This window comes from Cervus elaphus, chromosome 17 (assembly GCF_910594005.1).
Source record: "Cervus elaphus chromosome 17, mCerEla1.1, whole genome shotgun sequence".
Lineage (NCBI taxonomy): Eukaryota > Metazoa > Chordata > Mammalia > Artiodactyla > Cervidae > Cervus > Cervus elaphus.
The window spans coordinates 3792183-3807284 of record NC_057831.1 but is presented as its reverse complement, the minus strand read 5'-3'; the positions used below and the strand labels follow the sequence as shown (position 1 = coordinate 3807284).

Below are 15102 nucleotides of genomic sequence, written 5' to 3'. Positions count from 1 at the left end.
ACCCAACACATTCAGAAAAAGAACACAGGAGAAGAAAACTTTGGCCTCCACTATATCCAGAAATAGAAAGTAGGGAAGCCTATGCGAGGGAGGGACAGTGAAGAGGGCAGGAGGGCAACTGTGAGTTTGAGGAAGAGTATGAGAGGATGATGGCCTTCATATCATAACGTGGTAGCTTCAAAAGCCTGCATGTTCTAAGATTTCAAATTCTGAGCCATTTCTTATTTTTGCATAAAGAAACTCAATGGTCATTCTTCTTGTAATTCAAAATGGAATTAGGACAAATGTTCAAGTCAATTTGGGAAGGACTTGAATGTTTACAATGTCTTCACATTAATAACCATGGAATATATTACTCCATTTAATCAAGTCTTTTATGTCAATAAAATGTTAACATTTTCTTCATGAAGTTCTACATATTTCTAAAAAAGAGCATTCCCACAGATTTTTATGAATATTTTATTATTGTTGCTCTGAAACATTTTTTAAAAATAATTTATTTTTTAACTGGTCATGGTTAAGAATGGAAAACGTATTGATCTTTCATATTTATTGCTAGTCAATCATTAATCCCACTTGCTTTTCAATAGATTCTCTTGAACAGTATAGTTTTCAAATTACATTATTTGCAAATTACTGTCTTAAAACATATGAAAATTTAGAAGTTCCATTTATGTAAAAACACATGTGAACCACAAATAAGTTTTATTCACCTGTAGGTACTTTCAAGTTGTGTATCCAGGAAGGTGTTCTGAAAATAAAATGTCACACATTCTCCTGCTGGAGGTTTTTCAGGAACTTCAGGCATGCAAAAAACCACCCAAGAGTGAAGTTCAGAAAAACTGAACTGGCCTGTCAAAGTCAGCGTATTCATGGGTCTGCAATGTAATAGAAGTACACATATTTGTGTGGGAATACATGAAGGTATTATATATACTTAATACATTAAAAAACAGAATTTTTCAATAGTAGTTACAAACATAAAAGCAGCCATTTAATTTTTCTCAGGTTAACCTTACCCATCAGATAAACATATTGCTATACCTCTACTTTAACAGTTAAATGACATAAATAGCTTGTTTTCATTATAACGTGCCTTTACAAATAAAAATTCAGTTTACTTAGGTCAATTCCATTTTTCATAAGTTCATCTAGTATTTTTATTATACAAACTACAAAGATACTTACACATTTAAGGAAAAAAAATCAGCATAATGTGAAAGCAAAGGACTGGGCTTTTTAAAGACAGACAGACGTGGGTTTGAAACACTAGCTGCATGCCACTAGAAAAGTTAAGGAATGACACCTTCTATTTTGAAAGGATATGGAATTAATCCTGCAAATCACACATACACATAAAAGGTTGTAAAGTAAATTAAATAAATGTAAAATGAATCAAATGGATAGTTAAGAAAACACAAGTTTATCGAATTAAAGGTACAGAAAGAATTTTAAGAGAATACAGAATAGAAGAAACTCTTGAGATCTCCACACCAACTTTATTTTCAGATATAAAAAAACCAAAACCCAGAGAGTTAAATTATTTCCATAATGTCATGTAGGAACATATATAAGACTATTATCCAAGGAGAGCCCAGCTCAAATCAGCCAATAAAAGAAGACAAAGACTCATCTCTATTAGAAATATTAATACAGGTATCCCCCACTCTTTGAAAGCTCACTTTATGCCACTTTGACTTTATGAAAGGCCTACATGAGTACCTATTTTCAGTCACCAAAAAAAATCTGAAGAGGATTTTTGCCTTTACAAAAAAAGGTACAAAGCAAAAATAGCCTCAGTGTCTGTTCTGCAGCAAGCTGTTAGAGAAGTAGCCTGCACCCCAGCAGCACCGAGAAAGGCCCCACCAAGCCCCTCCTCCAGGACCTACACTCAGCTTCTGAGCACCAGGCGGCACAGCTCTGAACTCTGAGCATCTGTGCTTTATCGCAATTGATTCAGAGCATCCATTAGCAAGATTTGTCCTAAGGTAACAGCTTCTCTGCTTTATGCTATTTTGGCTTATGAAGGGTTTCATTAAAATGCCCTACTTTCAGATAGCGGGGGAAACCTGTACATAGCATTTTTTTTTTTAAGTACAAATTTGCTACCAAAATTTATACTACTAAAATAACAAGAAAGTTTATATGCATCAGGTAATATCCTGAAAATAAACTTTCCCTTTGTCCTACCTGTCATGATCAATAAAGTGAGTTCTTTGATGGAGTGAAAGGGGTTTGATATGGTACTGGCGGACCTGACATGTTTTGGGTTGAATTCTCGGAGTCACATATGCTTGAAGTGTGCCATACTGGCCTTCAATTGAGCGAATCTGATTCAACACAAAAGAGGAAAGAAAATAAGAACAATCTAGAAACATAATGGCTATCTTTAAAATGTTGAACACAAGTAATCAAGTACTTAGGTCTTAATCTCTTCTGTAACATGCTGATGGAAATAATGACATTCTATTCAACAGGAACTTTTTACCACTATAGTAAAAGAAAATTTTAAAAGATTTTAGCAATCCAAAGCAAAATTAATCCATCTGTAAGTCATCCCTCTGACCTGGACCTCCACAGGAGACACTTAAACACTCAAAGGAGGTATGCTTGCTCCTTGGAAGAAAAGCTATGCCCAACCTAGACAGAATATTAAAAAGCAGAGACATTACTTTGTCAACAAAGGTTCATATAGCCCAAGCTGTTGTTTTTCCAGTAGTTATGTATGGATGTGAGAGTTGGTCTATAAAGAAAGTTGAGTGCCGAAGAACTGATGCTTTTGAACTGTGGTGTTGGAGAAGACTCTTGAGAGTCCCTTGGACTGCAAGGAGATCCAACCAGTCCATCCTAAAGGAGATCAGTCCTGGGTGTTTACTGGAAGGACTGATGCTGAAGCCTGAAACTCCAATACTTTGGACACATGATGCAAAGAGCTGACTCCTTAGAAAAGACCCTGATGCTGGGAAAGATTGAGGGCAGGAGGAGAAGGGGATGACAGAGGATGAGATGGTTGGATGGCATCACCGACTAGATGGATGTGAGTTTGAGTAAGCTCTGGGAGTTGGTGATGGACATGGAGGCCTGGTGTGCTGCAGTCCATGGGGTCACAAAGAGTCAGACATGACTGAGTGGCTGAACTGAATGGAGCTGAAGTCATCCCTACCACAGTATTTATAGATTTGTCATTCTGAAAGATAAACATTCTCATACACCACCTTATAACATCTAAAAACATAGGTGTATAGTATACTGTATAAGATTCACATTAAAAAATGGTAAAAATTTAGACATTTTTGTTGAGAGGATAAGTGAGTCAATAACTAACACTTCATTCTCTTAGAAATGGGGGTATTACAGCATATGGCTATTCTTGTAAAAATCTATTGAAAGGGACCTTCCCTAGTGGTCCAGTGGTTAAGAAGCTGCCTTCCAATGAAGGAGATACGGGTTCAATCCCTAGTCAGGGAACTAAGCTACCACCTGCCACAGAGGACCTAAGCCTGTGAGCTGCAGCTACTGACTCCAAGCTCTCTAGAGCCTGTGTGCCACAACAAGAGAAATCCTCACTCTGCAACTAGAGAAACCATGCTGCAATAAGGAGCCTGTGCAGCCAAAATTTTTTTTTAAAAATCTACTGCCAGAAAAAAAAAAGAAAATGTTTCCAATAACTTAATTCTTGACTTTCTATGAAAACAAAGAAGCATACTCATAATCTAATTATGACATATTTGGATTAGGAAACTCATTGTACCTTTTAGTTGGATATCCTGAAAATTTAAAACACTTATAGAAAACTCTAATTCATGTAACTGTGAAGACCTAATTTTAGAGGAATTAGAAAGCAGTCCAGCTTCTCTCTCCTGCCCCCCCTTTCAGCTCCTCCCTGCTCCAGTTCATGAAACGGACTGTAGAACCTCTTATATTACAAAGGCAGCTTCTCTAATCAAATTGACATATCAACTCATGCTTTCCCTGGCATGTGAGGGGGAAAAAAAAATCAATGTTTTACCTAAATGGAAAATATAAACAAAAGTTTAAAACAAGAATTTTTTGCAAATGTTACACTGAAAATATTTCTCTGAATGCAAAGAGAGAAAACATAAGGAAAGGCTAAAGAAGAAAAATACAGGAGGAAAATAAAAAATCCATCTGATAAAGCTGTATCTTTAGAGCTTCTTTTTAAGGGGTAAGCTTACACTGGCACATAAATTTTTCCACAATAAATTCATAATTAGTATCAGTTCAGTTCAGTTCAGTGGTTCAGTCGTGTCTGACTCTTTGTGACCCCATGAACCGCAGCACGCCAGGCTTCCCTGTCCATCATCAACTCCCGGAGTTTACCCAAACTCATGTCCACTGAGTTGGTGATACCATCCAACCAACTCATCCTTTGTCGTCCCCTTCTCCTCCTGCCCTCAATCTTTCTCAGCATCAGGGTCTTTTCAAATGAGTCAGCTCTTTGCATCATGTGTCCAAAGTACTGGAGTTTCAGCTTCAACATCAGTCCCTCCAATGAACACCCAGGACTGATCTCCTTTAGGATGGACTGGCTGGATCTCCTTGCAGTCCAAGGGACTCTCAAGAATCTCCTTCAACACCACAGTTCAAAAGCATCAATTCTTCTGTGCTCAGCTTTCTTTATAGTCCAACTCTCACATCCACACATGACTAATGGAGAAACCACAGCCTTGACTAGATGAACCTTTGTTGGCAAAGTAATGTCTCTGCTTTTTAATATGCTGTCTAGGTTGGTCATAACTTTCCTTCCAAGGAGTAAGTGTCTTAATTTCATGGCCACACTCACCATCTGCAGTGATTGTGGAGCCCCAAAAAATAAAGTCAGCCACTGTTTCCACTGTTTCCCCATCTATTTGCCATGAAGTGACAGAACTGGATGCCATGATCTTAGTTTTCTGAATGTTGTAATTAGTATAACACAGGAAATATAGCCAATATTTTATAATAACTATAAACAGAGTATAATTTTTAAAAAAGAACACAATTGTTCATAATATTTTTAAAAAGTCATAATGTTTTCTCTGATTATATACTTCATATTCATTATTTTAAAAATCCAAACAATGAAGAAAAATTAGGATTAACATATGAGTCATCTGAAATCCTACCACCTAGAGATGATCATTATTGCTATTTTGATGAAGTCAACTTTTCATATATCTCTCTATGAAGATGTACAAAAATAAATGTATAATTTCACATGAATAAATTCTATTTATATCATAGACATCTTTTTTATTTCTAATAACTACATCTTCCTTTATCTCTGCCTCTCCTAATACTCCCTCCCCCTCCCATCCCACCCAAACCTTCCCCCTATCGTATGACCTATCATATCAGACAGCTATGATTCTTTTTATATATTTCTTCATATTTAGATAATATGTATATATATATAGAGAGAAGTTTTATCTGTATTTTGTGTTTTTCATGGAATTTGCTCTATGTTAAAAGGAATTGGAGAAGGAAATGGCAACCCACTCCACTAATCTTGTCTGGAGAATTCCATGAACAGAGGAGCCTGGCAGGCTACAGTCCATGGGGTTGCAAAGAGTCAGGCATGACTGAGCAACTATCACTCACAAAAGGAATAGATCAACTGATTCTTTATTGCAGCTGTGCAATATTCTATGGAATGGATAAACAGCTACTTATTCAAACATTAAATACTGAGTGTTCACTTTGGTTCCACCTTTCTGCTTCTACAAACAATGCTTCAGATAATTATACACATATCTGTGGATACAATACTATGACTTTATTGCTATGAAATAGATTCCAACAAGTAGGACTATAGCCTGTTTTACCAAAGTGGCTATAACAATTATTTCTCTCAGCTATGACTGACAGTGTCCTTTTCCTCATCCTATCACTAATGATACTGCTTTCTCTAAATCTGTGCCAATCTGTTAGACAAGCAGAAACTGGAAGTTCCTTAACCAGATGTGAAAGAGTTATTGTGTAACAGCATCTCTCTTGAAGAAAATCTTATTTTGAGTCTCAGAACATCAGCAATACCAGGAAAAAGTTATATAGTCCTTAATTTTTGGATCACAAATGTACCAAAAAAATTTTTTAATCTCACACTAAAAATTAAATAAATAAAATATATTTGTGTGCTACAAACAGTATTTAATTATAAAAGTGATTATCCTAGTACATTGCAAAAGGAAACTTCAAAGATTTTACCTGGAATAGATAGTAATGCCATCACTAGAATGCAATCAGAAAAATCCAAATAGGAAAATACAGGGGAAATGCTCAGATACTTCAGTAACCAAATTACCTTATTTGGACTATGACTGAATCAAATGTTAAATTAAAAGCAAAAACCACTACACTTAACATTTGATGACACTGAGGAATTATTAATTTTTCTTTGGTGTGATAACACTGTTGTGATTATGTTTAAAAAGAGTTCTTATCTTTTAAACATATATACTGAAATACTTACCAAAAAATTACATCCTGTATCTGCTTCAAAATAATTTGGAACAGATAGTGACAGCATAAATAAGATTGTTATGAACTGATCATTGCTTAAGCAGGAATCATTACTCTTATGTATGTTTGAAACTTTCCATAATAGAAAATTAGAAAAAATATTTCCAACTAGAGGAAATTTAGGATTGGTAAAAATTTTATTGAATGTGATTAGTTGAGTGTTAATAGAAGTGACAGTGGTTTGGGCTGAATTAAAATCAAATAGGTAAAGAATCCACCTGCAATGCAGGAGACCTGGATTCAGTCCCTGGGTTGGAAAGATTCCCCTGGAGAAGGGAATGGCAACCCACTCCAAGATTCTTGCCTGGAGAATTCCATGGTCAGAGGAGCGTGGCGGGCCATGGTTCATGAGGTTGCAAGGAGTTGGATACATCTGAGCAAATAAGCACAGCAGAGCACAACACAGCAACTTCAGATTCTCCAAAACAGGTCATTCAATAGACATTATTCAGAATGCTTGTTTCAGGGGGAAATTTAATGCAAAGACATGATATCACATGCTGCAAGATTTACCAAGGAAAAAGAAAGTTCGAACATTCAAGTAAAGGTAATTTCAAACATTTTTACCTTGAGCTCTAGCCTTGTGGTGTTTGCCTGGCACCGGTAAGTGGCGAGGAGAAAATTGTCATTTGACTAGGAATAATTCAAAAGGTGAGAAGAATGAATCCATGTCTCTAAGAATAACAATAGCATCAACAACAATGACTGTTACCATGTTACTGAGCACCTGTCATTGGGTGGCACTGTGCTGTGAGTTTTACGCTTATTCCTATCAACAACCCTGTGTGCTAAGTTTTAACAGATGAAGAAAACCGGGCATGAAGGGTTAGGTAACTTTCCTGAAGCCAGTGAGTAATAACTGGACTTCAAACTCAAATCTATAGCTCAGTGCTCTCTCCATCTTGAGTCTCTCCCACAGCATTTTAAAATATTAATTGTCCTTCCAAAAACTTAACTGATAATGCAAATTCCTAATGTTTATGTTATAAAGGCAAAAAACATAAATGTTCAGTGTTGAACGTATTTGATTTTCACACATACTTACAGACAACTTAGAAATATCTCATCTATGTATTTCCAGCAAATAGCACAGTGTCAAGTAGACCATAGGCATTCAATAAATGTTTGCTGAATAAAATTGGAGAGGTTACCCCATGTAATATAACTTCTTGAAATAGAATAATAAGCTACTAAAAACAAAAAAAAAAGTATATCTGGGTACATAAATTGCAAAATCAGACAAAACAACATGAACTATTTGGTATGCAATTTTCATGTACTATTTCCCTATTTTTAATAAATACCTGAAGAAATAAAAAGAATGCTAATATTTAAAAGAAAATTCAAATGTTTTAAACTCAGCAAGCACAGAGGATAAGTCAACTTAAAAATAAATATACTTTTGTGTAATTAAAAACAAATGTTATGTATTTCAGTGTTTACAGATAAAATGACTAATTAAAAGAGATAAAATGCCTGGAGTTAGGTTTGGGACGGGGAGACAGAGGGTAAAGAGCACAAAACAAGGCTGGCCGTATGTTAAAGTTAGCGATGAGTTCATGGAGGTTGTGCTATTCTTTCTCCTTTTGTATATGTTGGAAATCTCTATAAGATTTGTTTTTTAAGTCACCATTCTAGAAAACAGGTTTTAAATTAGTATAAAACACTCAAAGAATCCTGCACTGATATAAACAGGCTAATCTTTCACTGTAACTTAGGAATTAAATATCTGAAGTTCATACTAACTTGATTTTTTAAATGATCATAAAAACGGAGGTCTTAATCTTTTGTATTTTATTCTCAAACAGGGATGGCAAAGCATATATGATAACAAGACAACTGCTATTAAATCTCTTGTCAAAAAAAAGTTTTACTCTGCCATTATTTTGAAAATTATTCCCTAATATAACTGTCAACTTTGTTCTTTATTCTTTTTACCCTTCTCTTTTTAATGCCAGTTCCAGTCACACTTTCTTCTCTGGCTTGCCTTCTCCAGACCTTCTCTGTACCCTAACTCCTCAGAAGCTACACCTAGCGCAGAGACGGCTAGTCGGCTAGTACCATGCAAAGGGAATGATGCAGCAAACGCATCCGAAAGCTTGGATATGGGCTCATCCCAGGCACTCTGCACAGAGTCAGTGTTCAACAAATGTCTGCTGAATGAAGGGTAAGCAAGAGTCAGCAAGAAAAAGTGCAGAAAGGCAGGCAGATGGAACAGATCGTGTTTAACTGTAGGAATGTGTGAAACTATATAGCATTTTGAAGAAATTTTAGGAACTTCAGTTTGGCAGAAATCATGTGCATGGGAGGGAAGGTAGCAGCTGGTGAGAGATTAAGTTGGAGTTGTAATCAAGAGCTGAATTATGGAAAGTTTTTTATGCTACAGTGAGAGATCTAGACTTACATGCAGCTCAGGAAAGGTTTTAAAAGGTTTTGAGAAAAGAAATGACACAGTGATGCTTGTGCTTTAGGAAGGCCTCTCGGATGGCGGCGCACAGCACCTCCTGTGATTGAGAGGCAGTACTGAAGGCAGAGAAACTGGAGGATGAATAGTTCAGGCAAGCGTGGTGAGAGCTGGAAGGTTAACAGGAAGGGGAATTGAACAAAGCAGACAGCGAAGAGCAGGAGGGGGACCTGACGGAAATCAGTGACTACAGTAGTCTCCCCCTTATCTGTGGTTTTGCTTTTTGGGGCTTCAGTTACCCATGGTCAACTGCGGTCTGAAGATATTAAACAGAAAATGCCAGAAATAAGCAACTCGTAAGTGTTGCTTACAGAATCACACACCATTCTGAGTAGTGTGATGAGAACTTGTAATATCCCACTCCATCTCATCTGGGACATGAATCAGTCCTTTATCCTGCATATTCATGTTGTGTATGCTACCTGCCCGTTAGTCACTTAGTAACCATCTCTGTTATCAGATGACATGTTGTGTTCAAGTAACCCATGTTTTACTTGATAGCTCCAAAGTGCAAAAGTAGTGATACTGAAAGAAACACAGTATTATTCTAGGGTCGGAGAAGGCAATGGCACCCCACTCCAGTATTCTTGCCTGGAGAATCCCAGGGACAGAGGAGCCTGGTAGGCTGCCATCTATGGGGTCGCAGAGAGTCAGAAACGACTGAAGCGACTTAGCAGCAGCAGCAGCAGCATTCAAGGGTTCTGTACTATTTGTAATTTCAGGCATCCACTGGGGCTTTTAGAATGCACAGTATCTCCAGCAGAAAAGAGGGAGGGATCCACTATACTTGGATTAAATAGATCAGAAAAAGGAAAGAATTTAAAAGAACACTCCAGTTTCTGGATTATCTGAATACAGAGAAAGAGAATACAAACAGATTTTGAGGGAAAGGTCATGGAAGGAAATATTGAAGGAACATTGACCCTAATACCATTTACAGGTTTTATACAAAATGGCATAATGAAAATGAAAGCATCTAAAGAATTCTTTATATTTTTTACTCACCTCAGAATCACAGCTGCTAAAGCTGACAACAGCAGAATTTTTATCCACATCAAGTAAATCTATTGGAACATCACTCTACAATCAATATTAAAAGAAAAAGAAAGGTTCAGGCAGAAAACTAGAAATTTTCCAATGCATATTTTCTCTTACAGTTCTCTTTGGTTCTAGTTTATGTTAATCTCTAAATATGAGAGTATGAACTCTCTTAACTTATATTTGACAATATGTACTTCTAGAAAATAAATATAATATGAATAAATGTCATATTATGACTTATTTTTTTAATTTGGACTAATCAGAGGTTACAGAATTTAATCTCTCACTGCTCTTTTTCAAGTATAGTCTTCTTAGACCTTTCTGTCAGTGCTAAAAATGCTACCATGGGCTACATATGGTCATGTTTATTATGCATGCTTGCATGATAAGTCGCTTCAGTCATGTCTGACTCTTTGCGGCCCCATGGACTGTATCCAGCCAGGCTCCTCTGTCCCTGGGATTCTCCAAGCAAGAATCCTGGAGTGGGTTGCCATGCCCTTCTACAGAGGATCTTCCCGACCCAGGGATTGAACCCGAGTCTCTTATATCTCTTGCACCGGCAGGCGGGTTCTTTACCACTAGTGCCACCTGGGAAGCCAATGCTTATTTATATCAGTCCATTTTTATAATTTTTTATTTCACCTGTAACACAGAAAGAGGGTGATTTTTAATCTACTCTGGAGAGGTAGCTTCCAGGACAATGAGTTTGCACTGTGCTCTGTATAAATGATGCACCTAGAGTTTCTCAGCGTAGCAGTCCCTGAGCTAACATTACTTAAGAGAAATTTCTGCCTGTAAGTTTTAATTAACAATCCTCCCTCTCCCCCATATCTTTTCAAACTTTGTCTTCTTCTTCCTCTTTACTCTTATTTTCCCTTCATCCTACTATCATCCCTTTCCACTCTCTATCTTCTAGTATAAGAAAAAAAATAATTAAATATATTGAAAAATGGTGCCATAGATTATTATCTCTAGGTTTCACCCTTCGAAATCATCTGCTTTGCCTATTGACCCATCTGGAAACTGAAAGTTAATGAGCAGTCTGTACTGTAAACTCTTATTTTAGTATTTGGAACTTAAAGATCCTATTCAGGATATTAAATACTGAAGTTTTACAAATCACATCTTTGTTAAAATTTTCCTAAAGGCTATCCAAAGAAAAAAATCCTAAATGTCCTTCCTGAATCTTTCTGAAACTTAAGTTCACTGGCCTTTTGTTTAATATGTATAGGGTGAAAGTAAAGATATAATTTAATTATCTAATGGAAGATTAAGATAAACGTTTAAAATCACTGTCTAAAACTAAAAGTGTCCAAAATAATTAGTGGACACTAAAATAGATCCAGTCATAAAACAAAGTAATTATGCATTTTACTTACCTGTATTAAGACATTATCTATCGCTGTCTGCACCTCTAAGATAAGGCTGTAGCTGGCATCATCTTTATTTAATGTAAACTTGTCATTTACACTAAATGAAGGTACTGCTGATTTTGCTTCGCTTGACTGAGAAGACTGTTGATATTTCTCTCTCTCCTGTAGCACTTTATACTGCAGCTGTTCCAATTCAGTCCTAGAGGAAAATATAGAACTTTGTCACCTATATACTATTTGAGGTCTTTAGAATGTTCACAAAAATTTGACAGACATTTACTTCTGCAAAATGGATTTTTTAATTGGTTGCATTTGAACTATAACACAAATAGAAACAAAATTTTTGCCTATCACTGACCAACTGGTTCCATATTATTTATCTATAATCTAAAAACTAAAATATCTTCTCAGCCCCATACCAGCAATATTAATAAAGAGTTGTAAGAATCAAGGCAAGCTGTAAATATACACGAGTCTGGTTTCAGTTACATGTAGTACTAATCAGAAGACAAACTAATTGTTCTGGGGTAGAATACCTTAGATTTAATGAGAAGAAACAAAATGTGTGAAATCAATAAACATGTACCTTTCAGAAAAACATTAGAGTAGACAGACAACATAGACTGCAGAGTATCAACGATAATCAAGAGCCAGCTGAAGTTCTACCAAGTCTTGGAGACTGAACTGTGACTGCTTTGAGTTGCTCCAGTTAAACGGAAAGGCCAAATGCAAACGAAGCAAATAGTAACTGGGAGAGAACAATATGAGGTTTAGCTACCCCAAGTTTAGGGGGAAAGTCTGGGAAGGATCTTGGAAGAGATCTGTGCAATTAACCAAGGAAAAGATTAATTCACTCAAGAAATATTTACTGAGTGACTCTATGAACAAAATAGACATAACCTTCTCATAAGCATACATTCCAATGAAATCAGGAAGGGGTTGACTCAGTTATAAATATAAGGTATAGTACTGAGGGCATAAGATAGCAATTCATTAACTCTACTTGGTATCCTTACTGCAGAACATTAGAGCTTTCTCTCCTAGTGACTCTGGTGAACAGGTTTGTGGTGAACTGGTGGTGTGGCTTTAGTGAACTAGTACTTGTGGCAATTTGTTGCCTCAAAAACTTCTGTAGCAACTACCACCAAAAAAAGATTGGTTTTCACTCCCCCAAGAAGTTGGCAAGGGCTGAAGTAAGGAGAATAATCATTAAAAGTTTCAGCAACTCCTACTTCTTCACTGTATGAAGCAATTTTCCTTGAGCCCCTTGTCATAGGACTTGTCAAACTGAACAGGCCGTGAAAGTGATCCTTGTGTCTAAAGGAGTCAACATTACTCATTTCCAGTAAGAAAACTTATAAGCCAAAGCTATAGATTTAGAAAGGTCCACAATAGCAGTGAATATTAGAATTAATGAGGAATAGAGCCATCTATATTGGCTACTTTCTAATGTCTATAAAAAAAACACTCTACAGTAGACAAATGCAAAAACATATTCTTAGATTTTTCTTAGATTCTTGATCTAAGAATCTAGATTGTATTTTGTTTTGTTTTCTCTTAGATCAAGAATCTAAGAAAACATCAACATAGAAAAAAACACATAAAAAGTGTATTTCTAACTCCAAATATTAGTCAGCACTTATTGCTAATGTTCTCAAACTGATAAACTTTCACTTAAAAAGGTGATAAACTAATTAATTATATAATTTCTTCCAGTAAAATATATGGTACCAATAAGTAAGAAAAAAACAATAATCACATACTTCATGAAATGAAAAAAAAAAAGGCAAACCAAAGTCCAAAATTACCGTAAAGAAGAAATTTTATTCTGCATCTCCTGATTAATTTTTAATTCTTCTCCTGGTCCACTTTCCTTATGAACAGGCTGTGTTGTCAGACCTGTAACCCACCCTGCAGAGATGAATTAAATCATGTACCATTAAGTGCTGCCAGTGTTAAACACAAAATACATGCTCCTTTGTCCACCAACATCAACCTCATTTAGTTTTGGACTTATTCTTTTTCAAAAAAGCATACGCAAAACAAAACAAAATACCAAAGAAATCAAGCTGGAAGATATTCAAACTATAAAGAAATTATTTCAGATACCATTTTTGCTTTGCTTGAAATGCTGTAATACTGCAATTAAAGAAATCCTTTCTTAATTTATAACTTTAGTTTTCAAGGATGAAATAAGTCAACATAGTCTAGCAGATGCAAAAAGGAGCTGATGGGTATGAGTTGCCTTTCAAAAATTACTTTCATGGAAAGTTAAAATCTCATATAACTATTGTGAAAATACAAAAATGACCAACTCAGAAGACAGTAAGTTTTATAAGAAATGTACATAGTAACAAAACAAACTAAATTTCAGTAAATAATAATTTTTAAGTCAAAGGATATCATTTAATTTTCAAAGATACTAGAGATATACTAAACACTTTTAAAAAGCATTAATAAAGAAATTATTTTATAAATCAATAACACTCCTTTCTTTCTTATTTTTAACCAATAAAACTTTTAATGCTAGAGGTAAGAGTTACTTACTAATAAACTTTTTAAAAAAATAATCAAAAGAAATTTATCAAATTTATATTTTTGTTAAAAGCAATTTATCAAATTTATATTTTTTATGATTGATTCAATCAATGAGCTATTACCATTTCCATTTGCTTTACCTGAGTATGTGGATACCACGATTTCGTCATAGCCGTCTTTCCCTACACAACCACCCTGGATTGATGTGACACTCTCAGACAATGCCTACAATGAATTTAAGATCAAGCACATCATCAATAAAATTTCACAAAGTTAAATAAGCTACAAAACTTATTTTCCTATCTCCCAACATTCAATATAATTTTACTGAATACTTATTAAGACACTGAGATTGAAAGGTGAAAATCCTGCACAAGTGGCCAGAAATTCCAGTGTTTTTAATATGAGGAAAGGAGACTAAGAATGACTCATCTACCTGTGTGTACCACCCCACTACAGTAGTCATCAATAAGCAAAGATCATTTATTTATAAGAGGAAGTTCTTTTTAAAAAAACATTACATAAGCAAAACTCTTAACACATTTAGTTTATTATCTGAATTCTACAGACCACCTCTCATGTGTTTTCTCCAAGTAGCTTTTTAGAATAAAGAAAATGATAGCTAACATGGGACCTTTAGGGAATTTGCTATTATGGATAGAAACCATGTTTTTCAGGAGTTTATATCTCTTTAAAGCAATACTTCCCAAACTTGTCTGACAATAATTACTTGGATGAGTCAACCAGGAATCTATGTTTTTAACAAACACTCTAGGTCAGTGGCTTTCAAGTTATTTGAAAAGTAATCAATAAGTTTTATACTGCACAACAACAGAAATAACTTAAAAGGCTTAAGTATTGTACTCTGATATATTCTAATCTATTCTCTTTCATTAAGAAAAAAAATGGGCTGGCAACCCTTTAATGGGTTTGACCAGCAGCTCTGCTAGGTAACTCTTACTAGGCAAAGCCCAAAACCATTGTTCTAAAGGAGAAGGTAGAGGGAATGGACACTAGCAGCAAAAATGTAGAAGGCAAACCACTGAGCTATTCCGCAAATCAGACTATCTTAGCTGTTCCTGAGCTAACTACCTGAGGGATTCAAGTAACAGAGGCTTGATTAAATATTTGCATAAAGTTAGGTTCATAAGTGCATTTTTTTCC

General features: G+C 35.5%; 1 protein-coding gene across 1 annotated transcript in view; it reads right to left on the bottom strand.

Moving 5' to 3' along the window:
- Positions 1-15102, bottom strand: part of BBS7 (Bardet-Biedl syndrome 7) — a 33548-nt gene that overhangs the window by 4570 nt on the left and 13876 nt on the right. Inside the window, exons 9-15 of the mRNA XM_043871024.1 lie at positions 14079-14163; positions 13209-13311; positions 11407-11599; positions 9992-10066; positions 7090-7155; positions 2191-2330; positions 714-878 (exon numbers count right to left, since the gene is read on the bottom strand). Coding sequence (XP_043726959.1) covers positions 714-878; positions 2191-2330; positions 7090-7155; positions 9992-10066; positions 11407-11599; positions 13209-13311; positions 14079-14163 — 827 coding nt within the window. The remainder of the gene's footprint in view (positions 1-713; positions 879-2190; positions 2331-7089; positions 7156-9991; positions 10067-11406; positions 11600-13208; positions 13312-14078; positions 14164-15102) is intronic.